At 41.4% G+C, this 22,688-nt stretch overlaps 1 protein-coding gene across 2 annotated transcripts in view; it reads left to right on the forward strand.

The window, feature by feature from the left end:
* ntn2 (netrin 2) overlaps positions 1-22,688 on the forward strand; it is a 57,877-nt gene that overhangs the window by 14,933 nt on the left and 20,256 nt on the right. For both annotated transcript variants that reach the window (XM_030122533.1, XM_030122534.1), the window contains exon 2: positions 6,105-7,374. In XM_030122533.1, coding sequence (XP_029978393.1) covers positions 6,330-7,374 — 1,045 coding nt within the window. In that variant the 5' untranslated portion in view covers positions 6,105-6,329. The remainder of the gene's footprint in view (positions 1-6,104; positions 7,375-22,688) is intronic.

Genomic DNA, 22,688 nt, shown 5'->3' on the forward strand with positions numbered 1-22,688 from the left:
TTCATATAAAGTCAGTGATAGTTTCTCAGTGTCGTTCTTTTTTCTCTTGAATAATCTGCTTTTTTCTGTTTAAAATTCGTCTTTATACTGGACTATCACTCACTATTCAAGCTCTAAAACAAATAACAGTGATTTTATTAGAACAGTAATATCAAGTTCATTCATTTGACTGATCGATCAAGAATAAAATTAACCACAAACTGCTCAGTTTATCAGGCCAAATTGTAACTGTTTTTTTTTGTTTTTTAATTATTCTCACAGAAAAATTTGCTGTCATTCTGTCATCATATCTGATTTTTTAACACTGTTTGAGACTTTTTCCTTGATGAAATCTACTGGAAACCGTTATTACAGTATCTACCATCCTTAACACGGTCCTTGATTGAGACACATGAATTAAAATGTTATTCAGGTGAAGTGCCTCAAACACCACCACACCATCTGTGTCCCAGAGGACTTCTTTTATTTCTGGTGTCACTGCTTTTTTTTATATTCATACTATTCATCTCTCTATAATGATAATGAGAATAGAGGTGGCCCTGTTGTTAGCCTATTAAAAAGTCCTCCATGCTCCTGTGCAGCCGCTAATAACCCCACCAGGGATTACTGTACAGCAGGCTGGAGGGACAGCAGGGCACCAGCCTGGGCCTCAGCTTGTTGTCATCTGCGAGGGGTACCCAAGAAGACCTCCGTTCACCCTCAGTGTGAGCGAACCCACCGAACGCCAACTCCACAGAGCAAAACGTGAAAGGCTCCCACTTGGGATACAAAGTGGCTCAGCTGTCCCGCTCCTATCCTCACCTCCCCCGGTGCCCTCCTCTACACCCAAGCCAAATAAAGCCTCTCAGCCACTTCTGTTTTCCTAATCTGTGAACTCTGACAGAGGCGCCCACGCTTGAAAGAGAGACAACTCAACATGGGATGATCTCCCGGTGACAGAGAGAAGCTGAAAAAACGCTTCCCGGAATGTCTCTGCTGAAACCACCAGACCACCCTGCTGTCTAACAGTTCCTGTCTACCTCTCCTTCTGCCTGTCTTTCTGCCTGTCTGCATCACCCCCTCGCACATCTTTTTAATCTCACTTCACCCTTCCTTTTACCCTCCATCGTTGATCCTTTCTAATTGGGCTGTCACTGGTTGATTAAAACCATTGAATCCAGTCCAGTTGCCAAATGGCTCGAGTAATCTGTGTGGCCATGCACGACTCCTTCCACCCTGAAAGCCTCATATATTTTCATCCTTTCACATATTGTGCTCATAATACTAATGGGCAAATTATTTAAACACTGCAGTAACTTAGCCACTGGGGATTGTAGCACGTCGGCACAAGTACATTTTCCTTGCCATTAATCCACAGAGGAATGCTGCAGTGATGAACTCACTGCAGTTTTTTATTTGTCACTGTACTATAAGCAGCCATTCATTCTGAAAAGGCTTAGCCGCCAGATGAGCATTTTATCTTTTATACAGCAGATAGTGGTAGGTTTGTGTGCTGGAGGGTAAAATGTAACTTTACAGGCACAATCTGCAATGCAAGCAAAAGCCAGATAAAAAAAAAAAAAAAAAAAAAAATCAAATAGAGCTTGTAAGATGCTATCGCCGCACTAATGACTGACAGAGTTGGAGAGTAACTACTTAAATGTAAAATAAATAAATAAATAGATAAAAATGTAATCCATTATAGTTACTGGTAAAAAAAAAAAGTAAATAATGTCTGAATTATTTGCACTTTCAGCCTGTGTTGCAGGTTTTAGATTCAGTGACACAGATAAATAAAAGTCACTACATTTTTGTATTTTTTTTTTTTACACTAGTTTAACTGTCTTCAAGTTGGAAAAGATACAAATTTCAATATAACCATCCACAATAAATGCACATCAATTCAGCTCTACATGTATTAACCCATAAAGACCCGACAGCCACTGGTGACTGAAACCATCTACTGATCTAAAGTGTTTAATAACTATTGTTCAATTAATAGTATCAATACATGTAAATAATTGGTGTAAAATATAGTTTGTCATCTTTTCATGGTCATCAGATATGACCCATTTGGATGTTCAGAGGCTCTGTAGTTACCGTGGAAACACTGTGAAGTTCTACAACATTGATTCACCAGTAAAACCCATGGAGTTGGATCAATGACAGTGGATGGAGACATTGAGTTTATGTTGAGTTAATGATAGATTTTGCTGAAAAAGTCAGTTTTCTCTATTTTTGATAAAATAATCCTCAACTTTACTCAGAGCTTTCATGAACATCTACATGATTAGTAAATTAAATGTTGGAAAATACCTGATTTTTATTTAAAATAACACAAGCTACAGAAGGTAATATTACAATAAATGGTGATAAACCACTTAAGGATGGTTAAATGTAGAGAAAAATAAATTTGGGAACTGCCACAAATGTCCCATGGGTTCTTATGGGTTAAACACTGAAAAAATAACACTTGCATTAGGTCTAGTATATTATCATCGATTGGTTTAAATCTTACTAAATACATCATGCAGGCATAAATGACAGTGCATGGAGACACTTGGTTTATGTTCAATTAATGATAGATTTGACTGAAAAAGTCACTTTTCTGCAGTTTTATCTGTTTCTGATAAAATAACCTTCAACTTTAATCTGAGTTTTTATCAACTTCTACATGATCAGTAAATTAAATATAGGAAAATACCTGATTTACACTGAAAAAATGCAAAATACAGAGGACAATATTATAATAAAAGGTGATAAATCACTTAAGGATGGTTAAACAGAGAGAGAAAATAATTTGGGAACTGACACTGGGTCTTTATGGGTTAAATTACAGTTATTTAATAAAAAGTTGGTGATTTTAAGTGGGTTACCTCCTACATCTTCCCTTTGGTAGAAAGCCAACATGTAAAATATGACATTCATTTGGTTACTTTGCATTGTCTTGTTGTGCAGGAATGCCTTATTTTAGAATAAACACAGACAAAGCGAAATAGAAAAGCCTTTAGGACTTTTGTGAGTTATTGTCTAGTTTAAAACATTTAGTAGAAATTCACCAAAAAGCAAAAAAATGAAGTAAGGAATAAAATCAAATAGCTAAATTACTTTATTACATCTGTAATGTTGAGTAATTCCCAATATTGATGATAGACAGATTTATTAATGCGTTGAACACTAAATGGATCATTGTTTTCTAAAAAATAAAACACAATTAAAAATGAATCAATGTGCGTTCTGGAAATCATCAACATCTCTTTAGTACATTTTCTGAAAACGGCCCAACATTTTTGTGTGGTATTCATCGTCTTCTTCTTCCACACAGACACATGGGCCTGCAGCTGTTGCTACTTCAACCACATTTAATGAAAGACAATGTCTGCCCCCCCCACTGAGGGAAACTTGTGGCTTGTTAAACACACTGTCATTGCTGAAAGAAGAGAATTTTCTTGCTGAAACAGATTCTTAGTATTTTAAAGGTCCACCACGATGCTGACATCCTGGCAAAGCTCACGATCCCGAACAATTTTTGCGGCTAACATTTAGCACTTTTTGTAGTGATATAGAATAAGCTTTAAGTTTTTAATAAAGACCAGATTCGCACCCGCAGTATAGTGTTGTTGGACCGTCTTGGAGAAGTGTTAACACTTGCTTCAAGGCTAGCATTTATTTCAGAGTGGAATTAAACAGCCATGTCACTGTTCTCTCTCTGTTTAACCTACGCGCTCGTCTGCCAGACGCGGCTGACAGCACCAGACCCTGGAAGAATCTCCCAGCAGGCCCGGCAGCACACGGGCCGCTCCATATTTAGTCATCCAGTCCAGAAACAGACCAGTGCAGTCCTCCACCTTAATCTGTCTCCCCTCTGTTTCTCTCTCCGGCTCTCCCTCTCTCATTTTTTATGTCCTTCCTTCAGCTCTCTCCCTCCATCTCTGTCACTTTCCCTCTCTCTCCTACTGCTTCCATTCATCTCTGTCCTCGCTCGGCCTCCCCTGAGTCACTTCTGCTTTATCACTGTCATGCCCCTCACTGGTTCTCTGCCTTCCTGTGTTCCTCTTTTGCTTCTTACCTTTTTGTGCCTGTTTGTCCTCTTTTCTAGTCTCTTGTGTCTGTCAAGTAGTTTCCTGCCTTTTTTTTTTTTTGGTCCAAAACTTTGTAACTTTCTTTTACAATCCCCCATCAACACACCAGTCAAATATTAAATCCCACTCTTCCTTTCTACCACACCTTTACATCCTTTTTTGTTTTTTCTTGCTTAGGCCCCTTTTTTCTCTATCAGGACATGCCCACTGTCTCTTTTCTCAGATGAACATGCTGCTGATGGAAGCTGGGCCTGGATGCTAATGAGTTGCTAATTCTATCAGCCGTCTCTCCGTGCCCTCCCCAGTGGGTGTCAGGCCCGCCAGCTTTACCCCAGCCATCCTTTTGATGGAGTGCCTTGGCTGATGAACCCCCGCCTTCGTGCCCACTTTAACCTCCTCGTCCTCAGACACATGTCATTGATCAGTGTCCTTATCCATCCTGCCAAGGCCCACTCTTACTCCAATCATTTATGAACCGGCTCTGCAATCCATTTGTCATGTGTTTAATTTTGCAATGGCTCTGGGTCTTTGCTGATGTTTTCGTGCTGAATCTTGAAATAATCCCATATAAGAGCATTTTAGTTTTTTTATGAATGGTTTGATCAAATCTCAGTCAATAGAAATATTTGTATCTCTATTTTCCCCATGTACAAGAGCTAAATCAGAGCAAACCCCCCCCCCCCCCCCCCCTCGTTCTTTCTGGTTTGTATATTTCCCTCACTCTCTTTCTTTTAACACCCTATCTGTGCTTGAGTAGAGGCCAAATGTCCGGGTTTAAGCACTCGAGCACAGAAGAGTGGTCCTATTTACCAGGCCACTGAGCGCTTTTTTAAGGGTTGCTAGCTTTGGACCCCTCGTACAAGAAAAGAACGAAACTTTTGTTTTTTGGACTCCCCTTAAATCCGTCTGTCTGCCTTCCCCGCTTGACTGAAGTGGATACAGAGGCGACCTTTTGTTCTACCAAGATGAAGAGGGATGCTGTAGTATAAGAGGGAGAGTGAGGGTAGGAGGAGGTGGGTGTGATTCATTGTAATTTAATAAATACCTTGCAAAAGAGGGTTGGGGTGCCTCCTCAGAACCTTTAGCTGTCCGTTTTGAAATGGGGCTCTTCTAGATTTGACACCCGAGGTATTAAAAAGGGGATTAGGGAAGGAAAGTCTCAGGCCATATACATCTCTTTCTCTGACTCTTTCTTTGCCCTGCAGCTTTCTCTTGCTGCGCCTCTCAATCTTTCTCTCTCCGAGACTAAGAGGCCCCTCGTCTAGCTGTGAAACTATGAATGATGTCATCCAGGTACCAATCTTGACCCAGAGATTTAGAAAAGCTTGAATGGAGTCTCATAGCCTCGGCTCTTTTAATGCACAGTATAATCCTCAAATAGCTATCACTTTTGGAGAATTTTCTGGTTCAGTGAATGAACATAAAGCTTCCTTTTCTAAGGTCTGCACTTTGTAACAATAGTTTTGCGATGCTTGATTTCCAGTCAGAATCCTGCGAAAAGTAGTAACAAGAAGAACAGCTTAAACACCACGCTCTTCTATATGGAATATTTCCTTTTCTCAGTTTTTTCACCTCTTAAAGCGGTGGTTTGACCGAGGTCACGCACGGTCCACTGCTCTGTAGCATCGCCAGGGATTATAGGGTGACTTCTGCCATGCTGCTCAAGCATGACCAGAAGGCTTGGCCAGTTTTGACCTGAATAGAAGTACTGAATGAGAGGCTGGCATTGAAATTCAGGATGCAGTCACTTGTAGCCACTAATGTCTTTCTTTAAATGGTCACATCCTGTCTTTTGGGCCCCACGTCTAACTGTCTTATCCAGTGACAGGCTTTTAGTCAGTGAAAAATTCACTTGTAATTGTGTAGTTTAAAAAGGTCTATTAACAGCCTTTTTGTGTTAGAGAGTTTCATTAACTTTAAAAGATACACAAACATTTTTGTGATGTAAAATTCTGTTTCTGTGACTTTCTATTTTTATATCCTATTATGGTAACAGATATTTCCAGTGACACTGACCTCTATGTTTGTTTCTCTCTCTTACAGGAAAGGCAGTGGTCAGCCTGAAGTAAAGGGTCACTGAACTCAGACACTCTCCTTCCATTAACTCACAACTTCACAAGCATACGAAGACAAACACACACAGACACATCTGGACATCCACACACACCCATATTCATACACACACACACACTCTTGGGTAGACGGTTACAAAGACAGATTCGTGCACATACAAAAACCTCACAATTAGACACAGACCCTCTGAGCAGGATGAGGGAACCCTGGAGATGCCTGCTGGGTCTGTGCCTCCTGGCATGCTCAGCCTTCACCCACAGCGCTACAAATCCCTTCGCAGGACAGCAGACCCCTTTAGACCCCTGCTATGATGACACAGGAGCAGCCCGCCGTTGTATCCCAGAGTTTATCAATGCTGCCTTTGGAAAGGAAGTGATGGTGTCCAGCGTCTGTGGCCGGCCTCCATCCCGCTCCTGTAGCGTGGTGGAGCGGGGGGATGACCGGCCTTCGGTACGTACATGCCAAATCTGTGATGCAGCCGACCCCCGCCGGGCCCACCCTGCTTCCTACCTCACAGACCTCAACTCAGCTCATAACCTCACATGCTGGCAGTCGGAGAATCTGAACACCTCGCCACATAATGTTACACTCACGCTTTCTCTTGGTAAAAAATTTGAGATCACCTATGTCAGCCTGCAGTTCTGTTCGCCACGGCCTGAGTCCCTGGCCATATATAAGAGCATGGACTATGGCAAGACCTGGATGCCCTACCAGTTCTACTCCTCTCAGTGTCGGCGTATGTACAATCGGCCTAATAAAGCAACAATTACGAAGCAAAATGAGCAGGAGGCTCTTTGCACTGATGGCCATACTGACCTCTACCCGCTATCTGGAGGGCTCATTGCTTTCAGCACTTTGGATGGTCGGCCCTCTGGCAAAGACTTTGACAACAGCCCGGTCCTTCAGGACTGGGTAACCGTCACAGACATCCGTGTGGTCTTTAGTCGACCCCAACTTCCCCGGGAGCTGGGGGCTGGAAGTAACAGTGGAGGGAGGGATGATGACCCCGTCGCAGTACCGTCAACACTGCCAACTTATTTCTATGCAGTGGGAGACTTCCAGGTGGGCGGGAGGTGTAAATGCAATGGCCATGCCTCACGCTGTTTAAAAGACAAGGAAGGCAAGCTGGTTTGTGACTGCAAACACAACACAGAAGGACCTGAATGTGACCGATGCAAGCCCTTTCACTATGACCGACCGTGGCAGAGAGCCAGCGCCCGTGAGGCCAATGAGTGTCTGCGTAAGTCATTCTGTCATTACTTATTTACTCTTGAATATGTCACAGTTATTCTGCTGTGGATTATACTGAAGATTTCTCTGTGGTGTAGTTCCGGTGTCAAGCCTACAAAAAAATAGTCACTTCCTATTTGTGAGGACTTACATTAGCAAAGCTTATTTTGCACCACCTTTACTCACTCCCAATACATTACAGCAGTATGTGTGATGCTTTGTGTAGGACTGCAGCTCCAAACTTTAGTGACAAAAAACACATAATGAACCCTTCGCACCCGTTCTGACGTTGGATTTTAGGGCTTGTTTTCTCAAGATATGTTTGAGGAATTAAGGAAATATACATGAAAAATACACATGGACAATCTTTTCACTGCCCATTTTCAGAATATGGTGGACAATATTATCAAGTAGAATAATATATTAGAAAAGAAGGGCATTAATGAAGATGACCTGTGTTTGACTGTCTAAGGAATCTGATATTTTTACCAGAACATATGGGGTGAATTGGTGTCAACACTGGTGAGGTGTTCCAGTAGCATTTTCTGTTAGTGGCCTAGCTGGCAACCCTGGCAATGACCTTTCCATGCATTTCCCATCAGGTTCTTTCATTTACAGTTTTTCTACAGAAAAACAGGCTTTCTACTCAACAAAAATCATGTTTTCTGTACATGTCCATGAAAAAAACCCCTCTTTTTCACAAGCAAGTCTAAACAGTGGATGACAACAGCTCAAGTCACTGGCACACTGCAACAGCTAAGTCATCCAAGAATGTTATTTGGCAGTATTTGCCTTTACCTCAAGACATGCTCAGTAAAAGTCATCCAAACTTATGCTGAAAGCTTGCCAAGTGAAATTATAGCAATTTCTGTGGCAATTTTTGTAAATGTAAATGGATTACCTTTGTATTGGATTAGTCTTTTCTACAATAACAGGTTTTGAAGTGATGTTTAGCCTGTACCATATATTAATTTCATAGCTGTACAAAGATTTCTGAAGCATGTCATGTAAGTCATATGTCTTTAGCAGGATTTCTTCACTATATGTGGTAAATTTGACGGGGTTTCTCTGTTAGTATAAACTGCTATAGGTAGAACATTATTCAGGTCAGTTTTTCTTGTCATAAAAATTTGTTAGCACAGGAAAATAAAACCATATTAGAGACCACTGTCCGCCTTTTAACCTTTGCCTGTAATGAAATAAAATTGCAGCCTCAGAAAAAGCAGAAGTTGAACACTGAAAGACTGTGTATATTTTTCTAACATGTTGTAATTGCCCAGTGAGCTGGCCTCAGATCCTATTTAGCATTGAACAGTGCCAGATCTGTTTAAGGGGGACAGAGAATGACAGAGCCTGGGAAGCAGGGCCATTTTAGCATAAAACAGGCCAAATCCAGCCTTCCTTCACTCTAAGGCACCTGTGCCAACAATACCTTACTTTGGCTTCTCATCTAACCTTGACACCCTTGCTTACTGAACAAATACACACAAACACACACACATCTAGACTCCTCTAAAACAATATCCTGTAAATCCCTGTGTTTTCTCCCTTGTAATGTTGCACACACCCTCTTTCAAATGTCCCGTAGCTGTTTCCGAAACGTTACACCCGCTTCTCGTAGATCCCCTCTCTGTGGGATTGATATGTCACTTCGATCCATGATTTCTGGACTAAACAGCACGGCTACAGCGGCCAACTCTGATGACCTAATCCCAGTGTTGATACAGGGCAGTTAAAACCTATTGCATATTGCACGCTATACCTGATCACACATCCGGACACGCCAAAAAGTTCTGTCCCAGATGCCCACAATTTCAAGTTCCAAAAGCCTTTTTACAGCTTATTCCGGTAGAAATGTTTCCAAAATATCCTCAAAGTAGCAGGAGAACCTTTAAAAAATCCTCTCCAGTGTGTATTAAAGCCCATTCTTAAAATGATTTCTCAGCTTGTTTTTCTTTCTGACATTGCGCATGAATGGCAGCGGGCTAGTGTGTGAACCCTGAGGCATGCCACTGCAGCAGTGAGGTGTCATTGTTTAGACTGGGCAAATGTGTGAGAGCTACAGGCCTGAAGAGTCCCTTAGGTGTCACCAGAGCCTTCAGTAGGCCCTGGGGGTGTTTGAGTTGGAAGGAAGGTCTGAGGGGGCTGGGCTGAGGTCATGATCCTTTGCAGGGTGGTGACAAGGTTAAGTTGACGGGGAGAGGGTTTGTGGGTAATGAGGAATTTAGAGTGGGCAGATGTAGAGCCAGATCAATAGGTGTTTCACACCCCTCCTCTGAGCCTGTCAGTCCATGAGAAATGATGTGTCTGGTGGCCAGATTTTACCTCTTTAAATCTTATTATTCAGACAGTTCATATTTTGCGAGGCTTTGCTCTCACTTTTAACAGCCCATACTTCAGTTTTTACATAAGAACATTGTTTCTAACAGACTGGTTTGATTGTTCCCGGGGCTTGCTAAATGCTTGACGTACACCGCACCAAGATTACTGTCTGGGCTCTTGGCAAGCTCATGAACAGTCTCCAGACGCAAACCATGCACACACATGCCCATCTGCCGCCTCCTTCACCATGAATCCTGCCTGAAGACATTGGTTTACAAATCCTTGCTCTAGTAGTCAGAGAGGGCAGCCTCGTAAAGGAGTGTGTCTGTTTGTATTGAGGGAGACATGATGGAAAAAGCTGTGATTTATCTGCCCGGAGTTGAAGCCACAGGAGAGAATGAGGAAGCAGATGGATAAGAGCTATTTGGTTACCGGTTGTGATGGAGTATTGGCTTTTCTGCTGGCACACTCGATGCCATAATGTAAATACAGCATGTTGATTTAAAAATGTGAGACGGTATATCATGGCTTAATAGGGTCTGCCAAAGTCACTGTATAAGATGAAGAGGCCTCTTCTGGAGTCAATGACAATGTGACATCCTGCATAGATGATAATTTATGGTGGTGTAGCCGCTGTGTGTGCAGCCATCTTGGCCCTGTTTGGCTGCAGCACCAAGCTGTTCTCATTTGGATTCAGTCTGCAGGAAGTCCAGAGTGCTGCTCTGGGACACTATGAGGCCTGTGCCAAACACCATCCATCCCCTAATGGACCAGTCAGGCCAGGTCTGCTCACAGTGTTGCGCCAGGCACGCCGGTATGCATTTATAGCATTAAATACAGAGGTCAAAAGAAGGCTACTAAAATGGCCTCGTGGGTAGATTTTTCATAAATGCAGGTGAACTGTGGTTGGTAGCAGAAGTGGGTGTTTCTGCTCTAGTGTAGAATTTGGGTGCGGTGGTGAATATTTTTAATAGTGAATTTGACGTACTGCACTGGCTCCAGTGGGGAATGAATGATATGGTATTCTGTTTTTACATGAGAAGGGGAGTTTCCTCACAAATTAAATCAATCCACCAAATAACTAATCACTGTAGGCTCTCATTATATAGTACATCCATGTCCACACCTGAGGGAAATTAGTTTTACCCCTAAAAATGTTATTACCTGTTATATAATAGATGTTATTAGATCATGTCTGCAACACTGATGAAGCTGTGGTCATATTAAAATGTGCATTTCACAGCAGAGGAAGGAAAATTTAAACATTTGAAAGGTGCATGTCTTGTTGCAAGCCTGCTCAAACTTTTTGTGGGGGCTTGCGGTTTTTAGTGAACTCAGTTTTTTGGAAACTATTAGTTGGAATTAGGGGGACATTGACAGATGGGGGAGCAGTGAGAGCGCTGTGATCCAGCAGAGGTGTGTGCATATGTGTGTGTCAGAGGAAGAGGCCAGCCAGGAACACACACTCGGGAACAGGACTCCGAATGAGATGTGTACAGAGCTGTGGAAACTCTTAAGACCACAGAAGCACAAATTCTCTCTCTTTAGTTCCCTATTTCTCTGTCCTAATTTCTCTCTTTGACATGGGGCAGATGGTTATTTGATGCTGATTAGAATTTCAAAATAGGCCTCCATCCTTTCACAGCATTTTTTCCCTCCAGATCTCCTACCAAGGCCAAGCAAAGGTCAGGCCCATGTTCCAGTCGTAGAGCAGATTTGTCAAGACACTTTTTAGGCCTGGTGATTGAACAATGACGTCATTCTTATACACACACCATAGAAGAAACCGCTGCGCCATTTTTGAGGTTGCGTGATTCGGATAACATGAATAACTACACATTTTATCATTTCTCAATCTCTGCCTGGACTGTGACTTGTGCGCTATTTTTCTTGCAACATACCGGCAGTTATTATAGAACAATATATCTGGGATTTTTGTTGTTTTGTCTGTGGAGGAACTGAGTCAACCTCACCGGATTGCTTTGTATTTCAACACTCAACCCTGTGAATGCAGCTTTACAGCAAACAGCCACATAAAATTATCCACGATGACCTGTTGAAATTACATCCATCTGTCCCTAGAGGGCAATATGATATGGAACTCAGCGGAATCCTAAATATAGGCATGTAAGGGTGAAAAACACAGGCGTACCTTGATATTAGTGCATGTATGTGCCATGTTCTAACTTTCTCTAATTGACTTAAAGACCCTCATACCCCTCCCGCCTCCACCGCTGTCGCTGGAGGCTAACAGAGACCCAACACTTCAATTAGTTACACCGCAGTACTCAAATGAGCTAGAGATGTGTGTGTTAGTGTATGTTGAGGGGGGTTGCTGAAAGAAAGTGGATTTGAAAAAGGAACCTCCTGTGCTTTCAAATAATTACACAGCCAAGGAATGTTGTTCTAAAATCAACAGCCCTATGAAATGATGCCTCTGGGGTGGTTAGCGTGAGATGCAGGGGCTACAGCACTGAGAGGCCCACAAACATTAGGTGTGTGCAGTTGGTTTAGTACTCCGTCTGTGTGTTTTCACAAATTCCTTCCGGTATCTGGCTAAGACAACAGAGTTTGGTCATTCCGACTGCTTTGCTTTTAGTTTGTTAATATCGCTGCTTTGGTTCTTCGCCAACCCGCAAAGGATTGATCCATTTCTCATTCTAAGAAGCCACCCATAAAGACTCTTTGGCAAGCAGGGAACATGGTGAAACAATGTTAAGGACAGCAAAGTGTCAAATAACTGTGTTAATGTCAGCTGGGTTAAAACTTTGGATCTCTGGGAAATGCTCTGTGGCCCGCCTGAGGCACAGTGTGTGCGTGTGCATATACATCTTATTGCATTTGTGAAAGCCACATGTAATAGAGTGGTGCAATGTAGCGTTTCATCCTGCTGCCAAAGCAAACTGGTGGAGCTGCAGCGTGCCCACCCTGCTCTCCGAGGCCCTCGCTGACTCTCTCCCACAGATGGTAGTAATCACCTCCCGAGGTGTCCGTCACCGCCGGCGCTCTCTTCCTCTCTGTCCTTGTGTAACTGACTCTTGTCAAAGATTAACTCACTGCCTGGAAGTTTTTCTGACTGCTTTTCTTTTTTCTATATTAGTTCTCTTTTTGCTGAAATGTGTCTTTTTCTTCTGTTATTAAATCTGTTATGTTTGGGCAACAGTTTGCTTTTGTTTGCTCTCCCAGGCCTCTCTGCTCTATTGCCTGAAAATATATGTGGTTTTTGGCCGCCTGCCGTTGTTGCTGGTGGCAGTGAGATTCAGTGGCGGTGAAAATATATGTCTGTCTGTTTATGATGAATGGATGATAATCGCTCTGGTCTTCCTTTATTGTTGTAGCTGCGGTTTTGCCTGTCAGTGGTTGACACAGGCTGACTGATCCGTTGCCGTTTGTCGTGTGTACAGTAATGCCTGTGTACATACTTTTACATGGAATGAATGTTGTATGTTTTGTGGACAAATCGGTTTCTATGTGCTGTCTACCCTTCCATCCATGATCATCCCCATATGGTGTAGCTCCACTGAAACAAACTGAGCCAGTTTGGCTTTTCAGACCAGGTGTTGCATTTTTACTTTAATTTTTACCAGAACTGTAAAAGTTAAATACTTCACATCTCTTGTTACGGTTGAAAACTTGACAACAATATGGTTATAAGGCAATATGGTTTTAAACATGCTTTTGTGGGTTGTGTGGAGGAGTGTGTCCACCCAAATCCCTTTTATCACAGTTGAAAATCTAAAGAGATCCTTTGTAAATTTAACCTCTGTCCTTTGATTTTTTTCATCTTTGACTCATATAATTGACTTAAGTTTCCATGACAATCCCATCACCAAACAGATCTTCTGATTTCACTAACTAGCTATCGATATGTTCCCTCTGTCAATTGCAGAAACCCCTCAAGTCTCGCATGCACCTCCCACATTGGACCTCATGTTTGGGTATGCCGAGAAGTAAATCTGTTTTCCCCTCAGGTTTCATCCATTCCGCACGATGATGTGATTGCACAACAGTCGTCTGCATCTGCCCCTGTGTTCAGAAGTCTAGGTTATTGCCTGTTCAAGAAAAAAGATGACCTGAGACAGAGATAACAATGTTTAGATGTGGAGAAGTGAAATGGACCAGAGAGGGAACAGAGCTAAGGACTCAGCCCTCTACTGACACCCGGCCCCCCATCCTGGCATCCCTCCAGCCTAATCTAGTTAAAATCTTTCCCTGCCTGGTGCCATCCAGAGGGAGAAAGACAAGAGGTAGGAAAGCATGGAAGAGAAAGAAGGTTGGAGAAGGAAACAAGCAAAAACACAGCCAAAGAGTGAGTGAGAGTATTTGAGATGGAGTCTCATAAGAGGAGGGAGCAGGAGAGAGAGAGAGAGGCTTAAGGAAGGGGTGGGAGAGGAATTAAGGGGACTCTTAGTTCAAAAGGGCTCCCAAGAGCCTGCTCTTAAGCCCACGGCGTGAGGCTAACCACAGAAACCAGCGGAGGGAGGGGACGGCTGGGACATGGTGTCAAAGCTACAAGTGAATGATATGTCTGTGCAGACGAGAGGGACAGAGCATGTGAGGCTGAAGGGAGTTTGGAACAAAAGGGCCAACAAATGCGGCTTAAAGTTGAAGTCAGTGCATAGTCGAACTACTGACTGGCTCTTTAATAGCCTGGTTCCAGTCCACATAGATCTTAGAAAGAAATACTAAATCAATCTTTTTTTCCAGGAGTCATTCTTGTCTCATCTGTTTCATTTGGACGTTCTAATAGTGTTCTTTTGGTTGCTCTGTAAATTGTTTTGCTGTTACTTAGACTTTACGGCTAATAGAGCGCTTTGATGCCTGTGTGTGGGCTTTGATCGACAGGTGGATTTGACAGCTCACTGGCCTGCTGAGTTGGAGTTTCTCATTTTTTTAATTTATTGAATAAAACATGTTCTACCCGACAGACAGCTCTAAAGGAGTTGTAGTCGAGATTTGACTTAATCGACTCATCTTAATGCTTTGCTAAGAGGTTACACTAACAAGACCTTTCAAAGGATTTTTGTTATGTCCCTGGCCTTGGGGAAACCTGAACATAACATATTTAAAGGTGCCCCACTTGCCCAGGCCCGGACCAAGGTTACAATTAATAAGGTAGCAGTTTATTGCCACTCAGAAGAGAGAAATAATGCCCAAAATAAAACAAAATGATAACACAACCCTATCCTTACCTCATCATCAAAGCAAAATAACAAAACCAAAGATAATCATTGTGACCTAATTCCTATCCAAAACAGGAGAAAAAGTATGACAAAACAAAAAGGGCTTCTCCTTCCTATTTTCTGCTACCTGTCACATTACTTACTCTAATTTACAATATTTACAAAATTCACTTATTTCACAAAAACTCTCATAACACACAAACACAGCAATCACCAGGCCACCATCATTGGGAATTGGAGGAGCCAATCAGCATCAGCCAGCTTTTATCCTCACTTCCAGCCAATCAGTGTCAAGTTCCACCAGTCACACACCTGCAGATGATGAACATCACAGTAATTGTGGCACTGAAGAGAGAGAGCGAGACAGAGAGAGAGAGAGAGAGAGAGAGCTGTCACCAAAATACAAACACAACAGAAATACATGACCCATTCGAACCACATGGGTCAGTACATTTTGTTTTGCAAATGTCTCACGATTACCATTGTACCACATCTGTAAGGTAGAATTAACTTTGGCTTGCCAAGTTTCAGCCATCATCCCTTCCAGCTCAGCCTTCTTGGCCAAATATGGTCACTTTTGGCTCTAAAAAACCAATATTGCAACAGACAAAATACAGACATAAAGCTTCAAATGGATACTCTAAAAACTACTGGATGATGTCAATAGTCATGATCAGTTCTTTCATGTGATTCTTGGTTGCTAAAAAAAAAAAAAGACACAGCAGAGTTAGTGTTGTAGTTTACCATAGTCCTCAGCTTTGAGGAATGAAATCATTGTTACCTCTGCCTAGTTTAACAGCGGAGTTATGTTTTCATCGGGGTTTGTCTGTCTGTCTGTTAGCAAGATAAGTCAAAAAGTTATGGACGGATTTTCATGAAATTTGCAGGAAATGTTGATACCGGCACAAGGAACAAATGATTAAATTTTGGTGGTGATCAGGAGGGGTGAATTTTTTGTTTGTTCGTCTGTCTGTTAGCAAGATAACTCAAAAAGTTATGGATGGATTTGGATGAAATTTTAAGAAATGTTGACACTGGCACAAGGAACAAATGATTAAATTTTGGTGGTGATGGAGCGGGTGTTTGTTTCTTTTTCTGTTATCAAGATAACTCAAAAAGTTATGGACGGATTTGGATGAAATTTTAGGAAATATTGAGACTGGCACAAGGAACAAATGATTAAATTTTGGTGGTGATGGGGGGGGGTTGATGAAATTTTCAGGAAATGTTGATACTGGCACGAGGAACAAATAATTTTGTTGGTGATGGAGGGGGTGATCTGCCTTGGCGGAGGTCTGCGCTCTCCGAGGGCTTTTCTAGTTGGAGTTTGTTTTCTTCAGCTCTTTAACATGAACAGACCCAGCAGTGTTTACATCTGTCTTCCTCCTGTTTGACTACTTGTTTTTGTTGTTTCTTTTACGTTCCTTGATCCTTGTGATTTTGTGAGGAAGCAGTCGACTTTGGTGTGTTGACACAAAAGTGTGTGTTTATGTGTGTGTTGGTCCAAACTGTACACTGCTTTGGCTCTAATGAGGAGCTAATTAACCGGGTGTTCCCCCTGGTGCCCTGAGCAGGTGGCTGGAGCAGCCAGGCGGAACTCTGCCCAAACACACACACACACACACACACACACACACACACACACACACACACACACACACACACACTACTCACACAAGATGGCAGGAGCCCTTTTTGGCCAGGAGGAGAGGGTCACCAAGGGGAGCTGCAGCACGTCTGAACCACAGGCTGGGCCAATAGGGCTAAGGTGGCAGTGGGAGAGCAGTCCTCCAGTTTTCAAGGACCAATTTTAGATATGGGATTTGGGTTTTGCGCAGGCATCCAAAATCAATTGGCTGTGCTTACCAACCTGGCTTTGGTCAAGATGAAGGAAAAATGAGGTTAGATTTATCCCTGACATATGGTGGGGAACAGGGAGGCGGTGCACTCCACAAACACACTTCCATTTTATTTGTTGAGCACAGTCTTTACGGGCCAATTTGTCATAGCACGCTTGACAGACCAGTATGTGAGCTTGTTCTGAGCACATTTATTTGCAGAGGCACCTGTTATGAAGGCTGAAATAAAACTGTGTGCTGTTCTTCCGTCCTTCTGTCTTACCTGAATATTTGTAAGTGCACACCTCGTTGATCAAAGTACAGTGCGGGAAAAAAATTATTAGACCATCAAAAATCATCAAAAACAGTGGTTATACAATCAAGTACTAATTCCTCTGTGTGTATCAAATGACTAAAACAGACGGAAAAGAAAACATGGAATGCATAAAAGCACTGTTTTTGCCATAGCTATTGATGTAAGAACTTAAGTGATTTTGCTTATTATCAACAAAATTATGGAAAATGGTTAGATATCAGCTCTTAAATTAAACTCTTATGAGCTATTTTTGTTGTTATCAATATATTTGTCCAAACAAATGTACCTTTAGTTGTACCAGGCATTAAAATGAACAAGAAATTGAAGAAAACAAGGGTGGTCTAATAATTTTTTCCTCAACTGTATATGTGCAAACTTTAAAGGAGAAGTTATTGGGTAAAAGCATAATATTTAATGGAGCAGTTGTTGCCTAAAATTTGCATTTAGTGTGATTTGATTTAATGACAAAATGGCAAAACTATTTTCTCCTCTAATATTTTCCTATGGGAATGTTTCCTCCTCCCCCTCTAGAGCTTCTTTTATTTTTGTCTCTCCATCCCCCTGTTTGCAGCCCTCCAGCTTTTGTTTGTTGTTTGATTTCCACGACAACAAGATGAACCAAATTTTTGCATGCTTGAATTGGACACTGACACATAAAGTAGCTGAGTTCACCCGAGGATCGCAGTTTCATTGCTGACTTTCCACCACCCACAGAATTTCTTTCCATCTGTTTTTTTTTTCCCTTCGACAGATAAGAATTAGCGAGCATTTTTCTTTTTGCAGGCCATTAGTGAGGCTTTGATGTGTTAATGAATTAAAAAATGGCCCTCAATAGTGTTCAGTTATCCCCGCTGAGCCTAATTTGGGTGGGGGGGTTGCAGTGGGGGTGGCAGGTTTGGGGTAGTGGGGTGTCAGAGTGTGTGTGTGCATAAGTACTTCAAAACAAACCCATAAACATTCCAGGATCATTCCTTGGGCAGCTGCAGCTCTGAACTGGAGTTAACTGCAGCTGTGGTGTAGCTGCATGTTCACCACAGGTACACACACAAACACCTACATGTTGGCGCTTTCTCTGAAGTCATTCAATTTAGCTGTTGGTTGTATTTCCGACTGCTCCATTCATGCTTTTTCTCTTTCCTGTCAGATACCAAAGTCGTATTTCTGCCAGACGTTAATTCTCTCTCTGTCATGAAAAGTCTGGATGTTGTTAAAACCATTCACAGTTGCCGCTGCTGCTGCACATGGTAAACCATTCAAAGGTGAAATTCTGGATTTTTCTTTACATTCTCCACACTTGAACCTATCCTCTTTTGCTTCAGACTTTGTTGGCCGATCTTGTTGCACGGCAGAAAATCGAGAAGATGCCGTATGAGGGCCGACGTTACTTCAGCTGGGGGAGAAAATGCAATCCATTGCTTTCATGTTCGGCTACAAGGTGTTAATGGACACAAGTGCTCACAGCTGTGTGTGTGTTTGAGACGCTTGATCATAATCACAGTTCTCCGCCGTGTTGGCCCCCCAGCAGCCCCCAGACGCTCACTGGAGCTGGAGTGTTCTTTGTCACATTCTCCTTAGAAGAAGTTCGACAGGTTGTTTAGCCGTTCATACGCCTGCACACAGAAAGCAGAAAGACGTAAATGCTCATAGAGACTGGATTAATTACACACTCAATAAGTCAATAATTAAGCGTGGGTTTTATTTACTTATTTATTTTAATGTGATGACAGATGTATAAGCCCTGTCTGAGGCTCGCCAATTCATTCCATCACATCCAACAATTCAAACATCTTCTCGGTATTAACAGGCCTGATATAAATTTTCACTGAAAAAGCATTTCATTAGCTGTGGAATTCCACACAAATTGTGCAGCAAAATAACCAGATGGAATTGGGAAACTGTCTGGGAATGTGTTCCCCCTTTTTTTTTTTTTTTTCCAGGGTCTGTGACCAGGGAAAACCGGGCCTCTTTCCCAATCTGGTGCCAACCCCCACCCCCCCCTAGTGTACTTGGAGGTGGTTATTGTTCACTGCTCTCATGCGACTTATTGCTTCAACTATCTATTTAAGTGATTCTCCTTCTGCGAAACAGCCGTCGAAGGGCTGTTAAGTCATTTTCTGATCAACTGCACTAAGGTCATATTTGATGTCGTACAGATCATTGAGCTCCATTAAATCACTGAAATGACCTTTAAACTGAATAGTTCTCAATATGCATGTGTCAGACACAGATTTTGGAGAAGGAAACAGTAGAAATGACTGTGTTGTTGGTTTTGTTGCACGTACACTTAGGGAATCGATATTTTTGTTAAAGCACCTTAAATGGGCTATGTATAATATTTCTACTTTTAAATAACATAAAATAATCTAAAATTATCATTAGAAAGTTTAGAATATATAGCTATAAGTTATTCCCAAGATACCGGTAGAATTGTATTTACACCAATGCTTTGTCGTATTTATGTGGCCACTAGAGGGAGTAGTGAGTCATTCTATTGGTCGCCAATGTGTGAGGAAAACTAACACCACAAGGTCTTTGACCAAAGCATCAGAAAGTGACCCGATAGAATAAGAGCCGCTAAGAAACAACTTTTAGAGTCAAAGAAATTGAGAAAGTGATCAAATCTAGAAGTAGTGTTGTTATTTTTTACCACTGGACACAGATTTAAATAGAAAAGAATGGAGTTTGATGATAGAATTACAGTGTTTCTTGAACACGGGTGAGTTTGATCACAAGGTTTATGAAGTATAAAGTTAGTATGTGATGTTATTGTCTGTGCTAAAGTGGTGGTTTGTTGATTGACGGTTCAGACTAAACTGCGACAATTCTGACCTTGTTTGGATGATTCCAAACAGATCTTTAGTTCAGGTATTGACAACTCAAACCGTACAGAAAACAGAGGTGATTTGTGATTTTACTGTGGCTGTTTTCTGTCTAAAAACAGAGCTAAGCTAACAGAGGGATAATGTAAACTATTAGCTGATGCAGCACATGTAGATTATGGTTGGCTGTGAATTTTTGTTTGAAGAACAAAACGATGACGCCATAATACAGATGTGTGTAAACAATGAGCGTTATACTTTATTCAGTGAGTGATACAGTCTGTGGATATATAGCTGGTTGATTCAGTGGTGGTTTTGGTAGTTCTAAGTGTGTTGTGGTATGAGACTTCCCCCTTCTGTTGAGAGTGTGAAATATCAATATCTATATTATAAAAGCCAAGTAGCCTCTGTATGTGTGTGCATGTGTGTGTCTCAGGAATTACATAAAATCTGGAAAAAGCTGATTGCTGCAGTTTGGTTCAGTATACTTATGTATTTTTGGTCAAGGAAGACAGTAGCGAAAACAACAAGCTGATTGGACCAGTATTTTGGGAGACTTTTGTAATTTTGGAATACAATAGCCTTACAATCACATTGCTATGCCCAGAACGCTTTGGCGGTGACTGCTGGACAAAGGCGGAACAGCATGCAGGAGTACACAACAGCATTAAAACTACCACATCTAGAGCATACTAGATACAGGTCAACATGCTATTTACATTTAGTGCCCTTAATATTATGTGAATATGCACTATTATTTCACTTTTACATGATAAAATAACACATATCTACAATAATACAAACCAGTTAAGAGTTAAGTTCCCTGTTGCACTTCCACAAATACACATAAACTTGTACTAGTAAAAACATGAGGATTACAATGTACAAAATATCTGATCAATTCCCCATTTATTTCGCAATGAAATCTGTTTCTTATCCATAACAAGTAAGTCGATAGTCACTTCATGTTTCATTCGTAGCCACATGCGTCCATGCAGTCAGTCTGTCTGCTTATTCGTCATTGCTGCGTCTGTTCTGGTCCAAACATCCATTGTTGGTAAAATCTATTTTCTCCAACACACTCATACTGGATTTAGGTTAATTAATATCACCTTCTGTTGTGATCCCCTAATAATCCTCCTTTGCCACAACTGTTGACATTTCTGGTTAAACAGTTCCGCTCTTGTTTACTTCTTGCTAAAATGAGTGCGGGGTAACTTTGAACTGGAACTAAGCTCTGCTCCAGTCGTCTTTGAAGCAAAGGCCAAATCTTCAGGTCCCAGGTCTGACTTTGATTTAACCAGGACAGGATCTGGATCAAACTCTGGTATACAAACAAGAAGGGCAGGTTTCTCATTAGACTCATCAAATGCAACTCTCACATGAGTGGCTGAGAGCTGGTAAATCTTACATGGAGAAGTCAGTGAAAAGGGGATGGAAGCAGAGGGATCTTAAGTACAGACTGTTGAGCTATAGCCCAACTTCACATCCCATATATTCTTGTTCGCCTCATTTAGGAGACAGCTAACTCCAGCCTGCTTCTTTATCTGAATCGCTCTTGCTTTTAATAGATCTTAGGTGCCTTTACTCATCACTGATTCATGAAATTAATGTCTCTCTTTCCAGTGATTAATAACTAATGGGCTGAGAGAAGCAGAATTCATTAATTATGAAATGGAGAAAATGAGCTCTGCAAATATCACTTTTGATTGATGAGTTCTGGAATAGCAGCCAAGCCCACAGACGCAGTCTAGATTATAAACCACTTACTATTACACCACCATGGTGGAAAGTCTTTCCTGGCTATCTTGTGTTATGTACGCAGACATAAGCATATGCACTGCTGCAGTGCATACCTCCAGAGGTGCCAAGTAATGAAGTACAAATACTTCATTACCTTACTTCAGTAGAAATTTGGGTTATCTATACTTTACTGGAGTAACTATTTTTCAGCCAACCTTTTACTTCTACTTCTTCATGCAATTATCTGTACTTTCTACTCCTTACATTTTAAAAATAGACTTGTTTCTCCTATTTAATTTTGGCTTGTCTTCATTCCAGCTTGTCATCATTCAAAAAAACAAACAAACAAAAAAAAACGGATTGATAGAGTGAATTTGATTTTGGTTGGATGAGAAGTATAAACATATACCATTACGACACCTTATTGGTTTGTACGCGATCCATCGTACCTGACGTTTTGCACCATTCCAATACTTATAGGCAACTACTCATCATATCTTCTGCTCCATGAAACACATGTTAATGCTCAGTAGGACACATATATGGTTCTTTAATACATTTGCATTGGACTAAAATGTGTTCATTTTCAATGGGCATATATGCGGCTGAAATAGGTAGCCTATACTGCATCCCAAATGTTTCAACATGAACATTTTAATATAACATTATAGTCATTATGGCCTTTAGAAAAATGTTTTTTGGGGAGGTGGGGTAGTGCACTATAGGCCCCTAAGCTTTTGTCCTAATGACATTTTTCCCTCACATTTACTTTTATACTTTAAAGGGGTCATATTTATCTAAACTCACTTTTATTAGTCTTTGGTTCATTTATTTGTGTATTTGGACCCTAATAGTTCATAAAGTTTGAATTTGAACCCTCCAGGTGCTGCAAAGTTATCTTTATATTCATTCCAGCAAAGATTTTGTGGATTTCTACAACCTGTTTTAATTCCCTCTTAATTTGTTACGTCTATAACTAGTTACATCACGACATTTGCACATATAAGGTCCAGACTTCCGATAAACATTCCTCAGAGTACGACATAATTGTTTGTCAGCAGCAGCGGTTGTAGTCCATACTGAATATTTGTCCAAACTTTGAA

The sequence above is a fragment of the Sphaeramia orbicularis genome, chromosome 19 (genome assembly GCF_902148855.1).
Source record: "Sphaeramia orbicularis chromosome 19, fSphaOr1.1, whole genome shotgun sequence".
NCBI lineage: Eukaryota > Metazoa > Chordata > Actinopteri > Kurtiformes > Apogonidae > Sphaeramia > Sphaeramia orbicularis.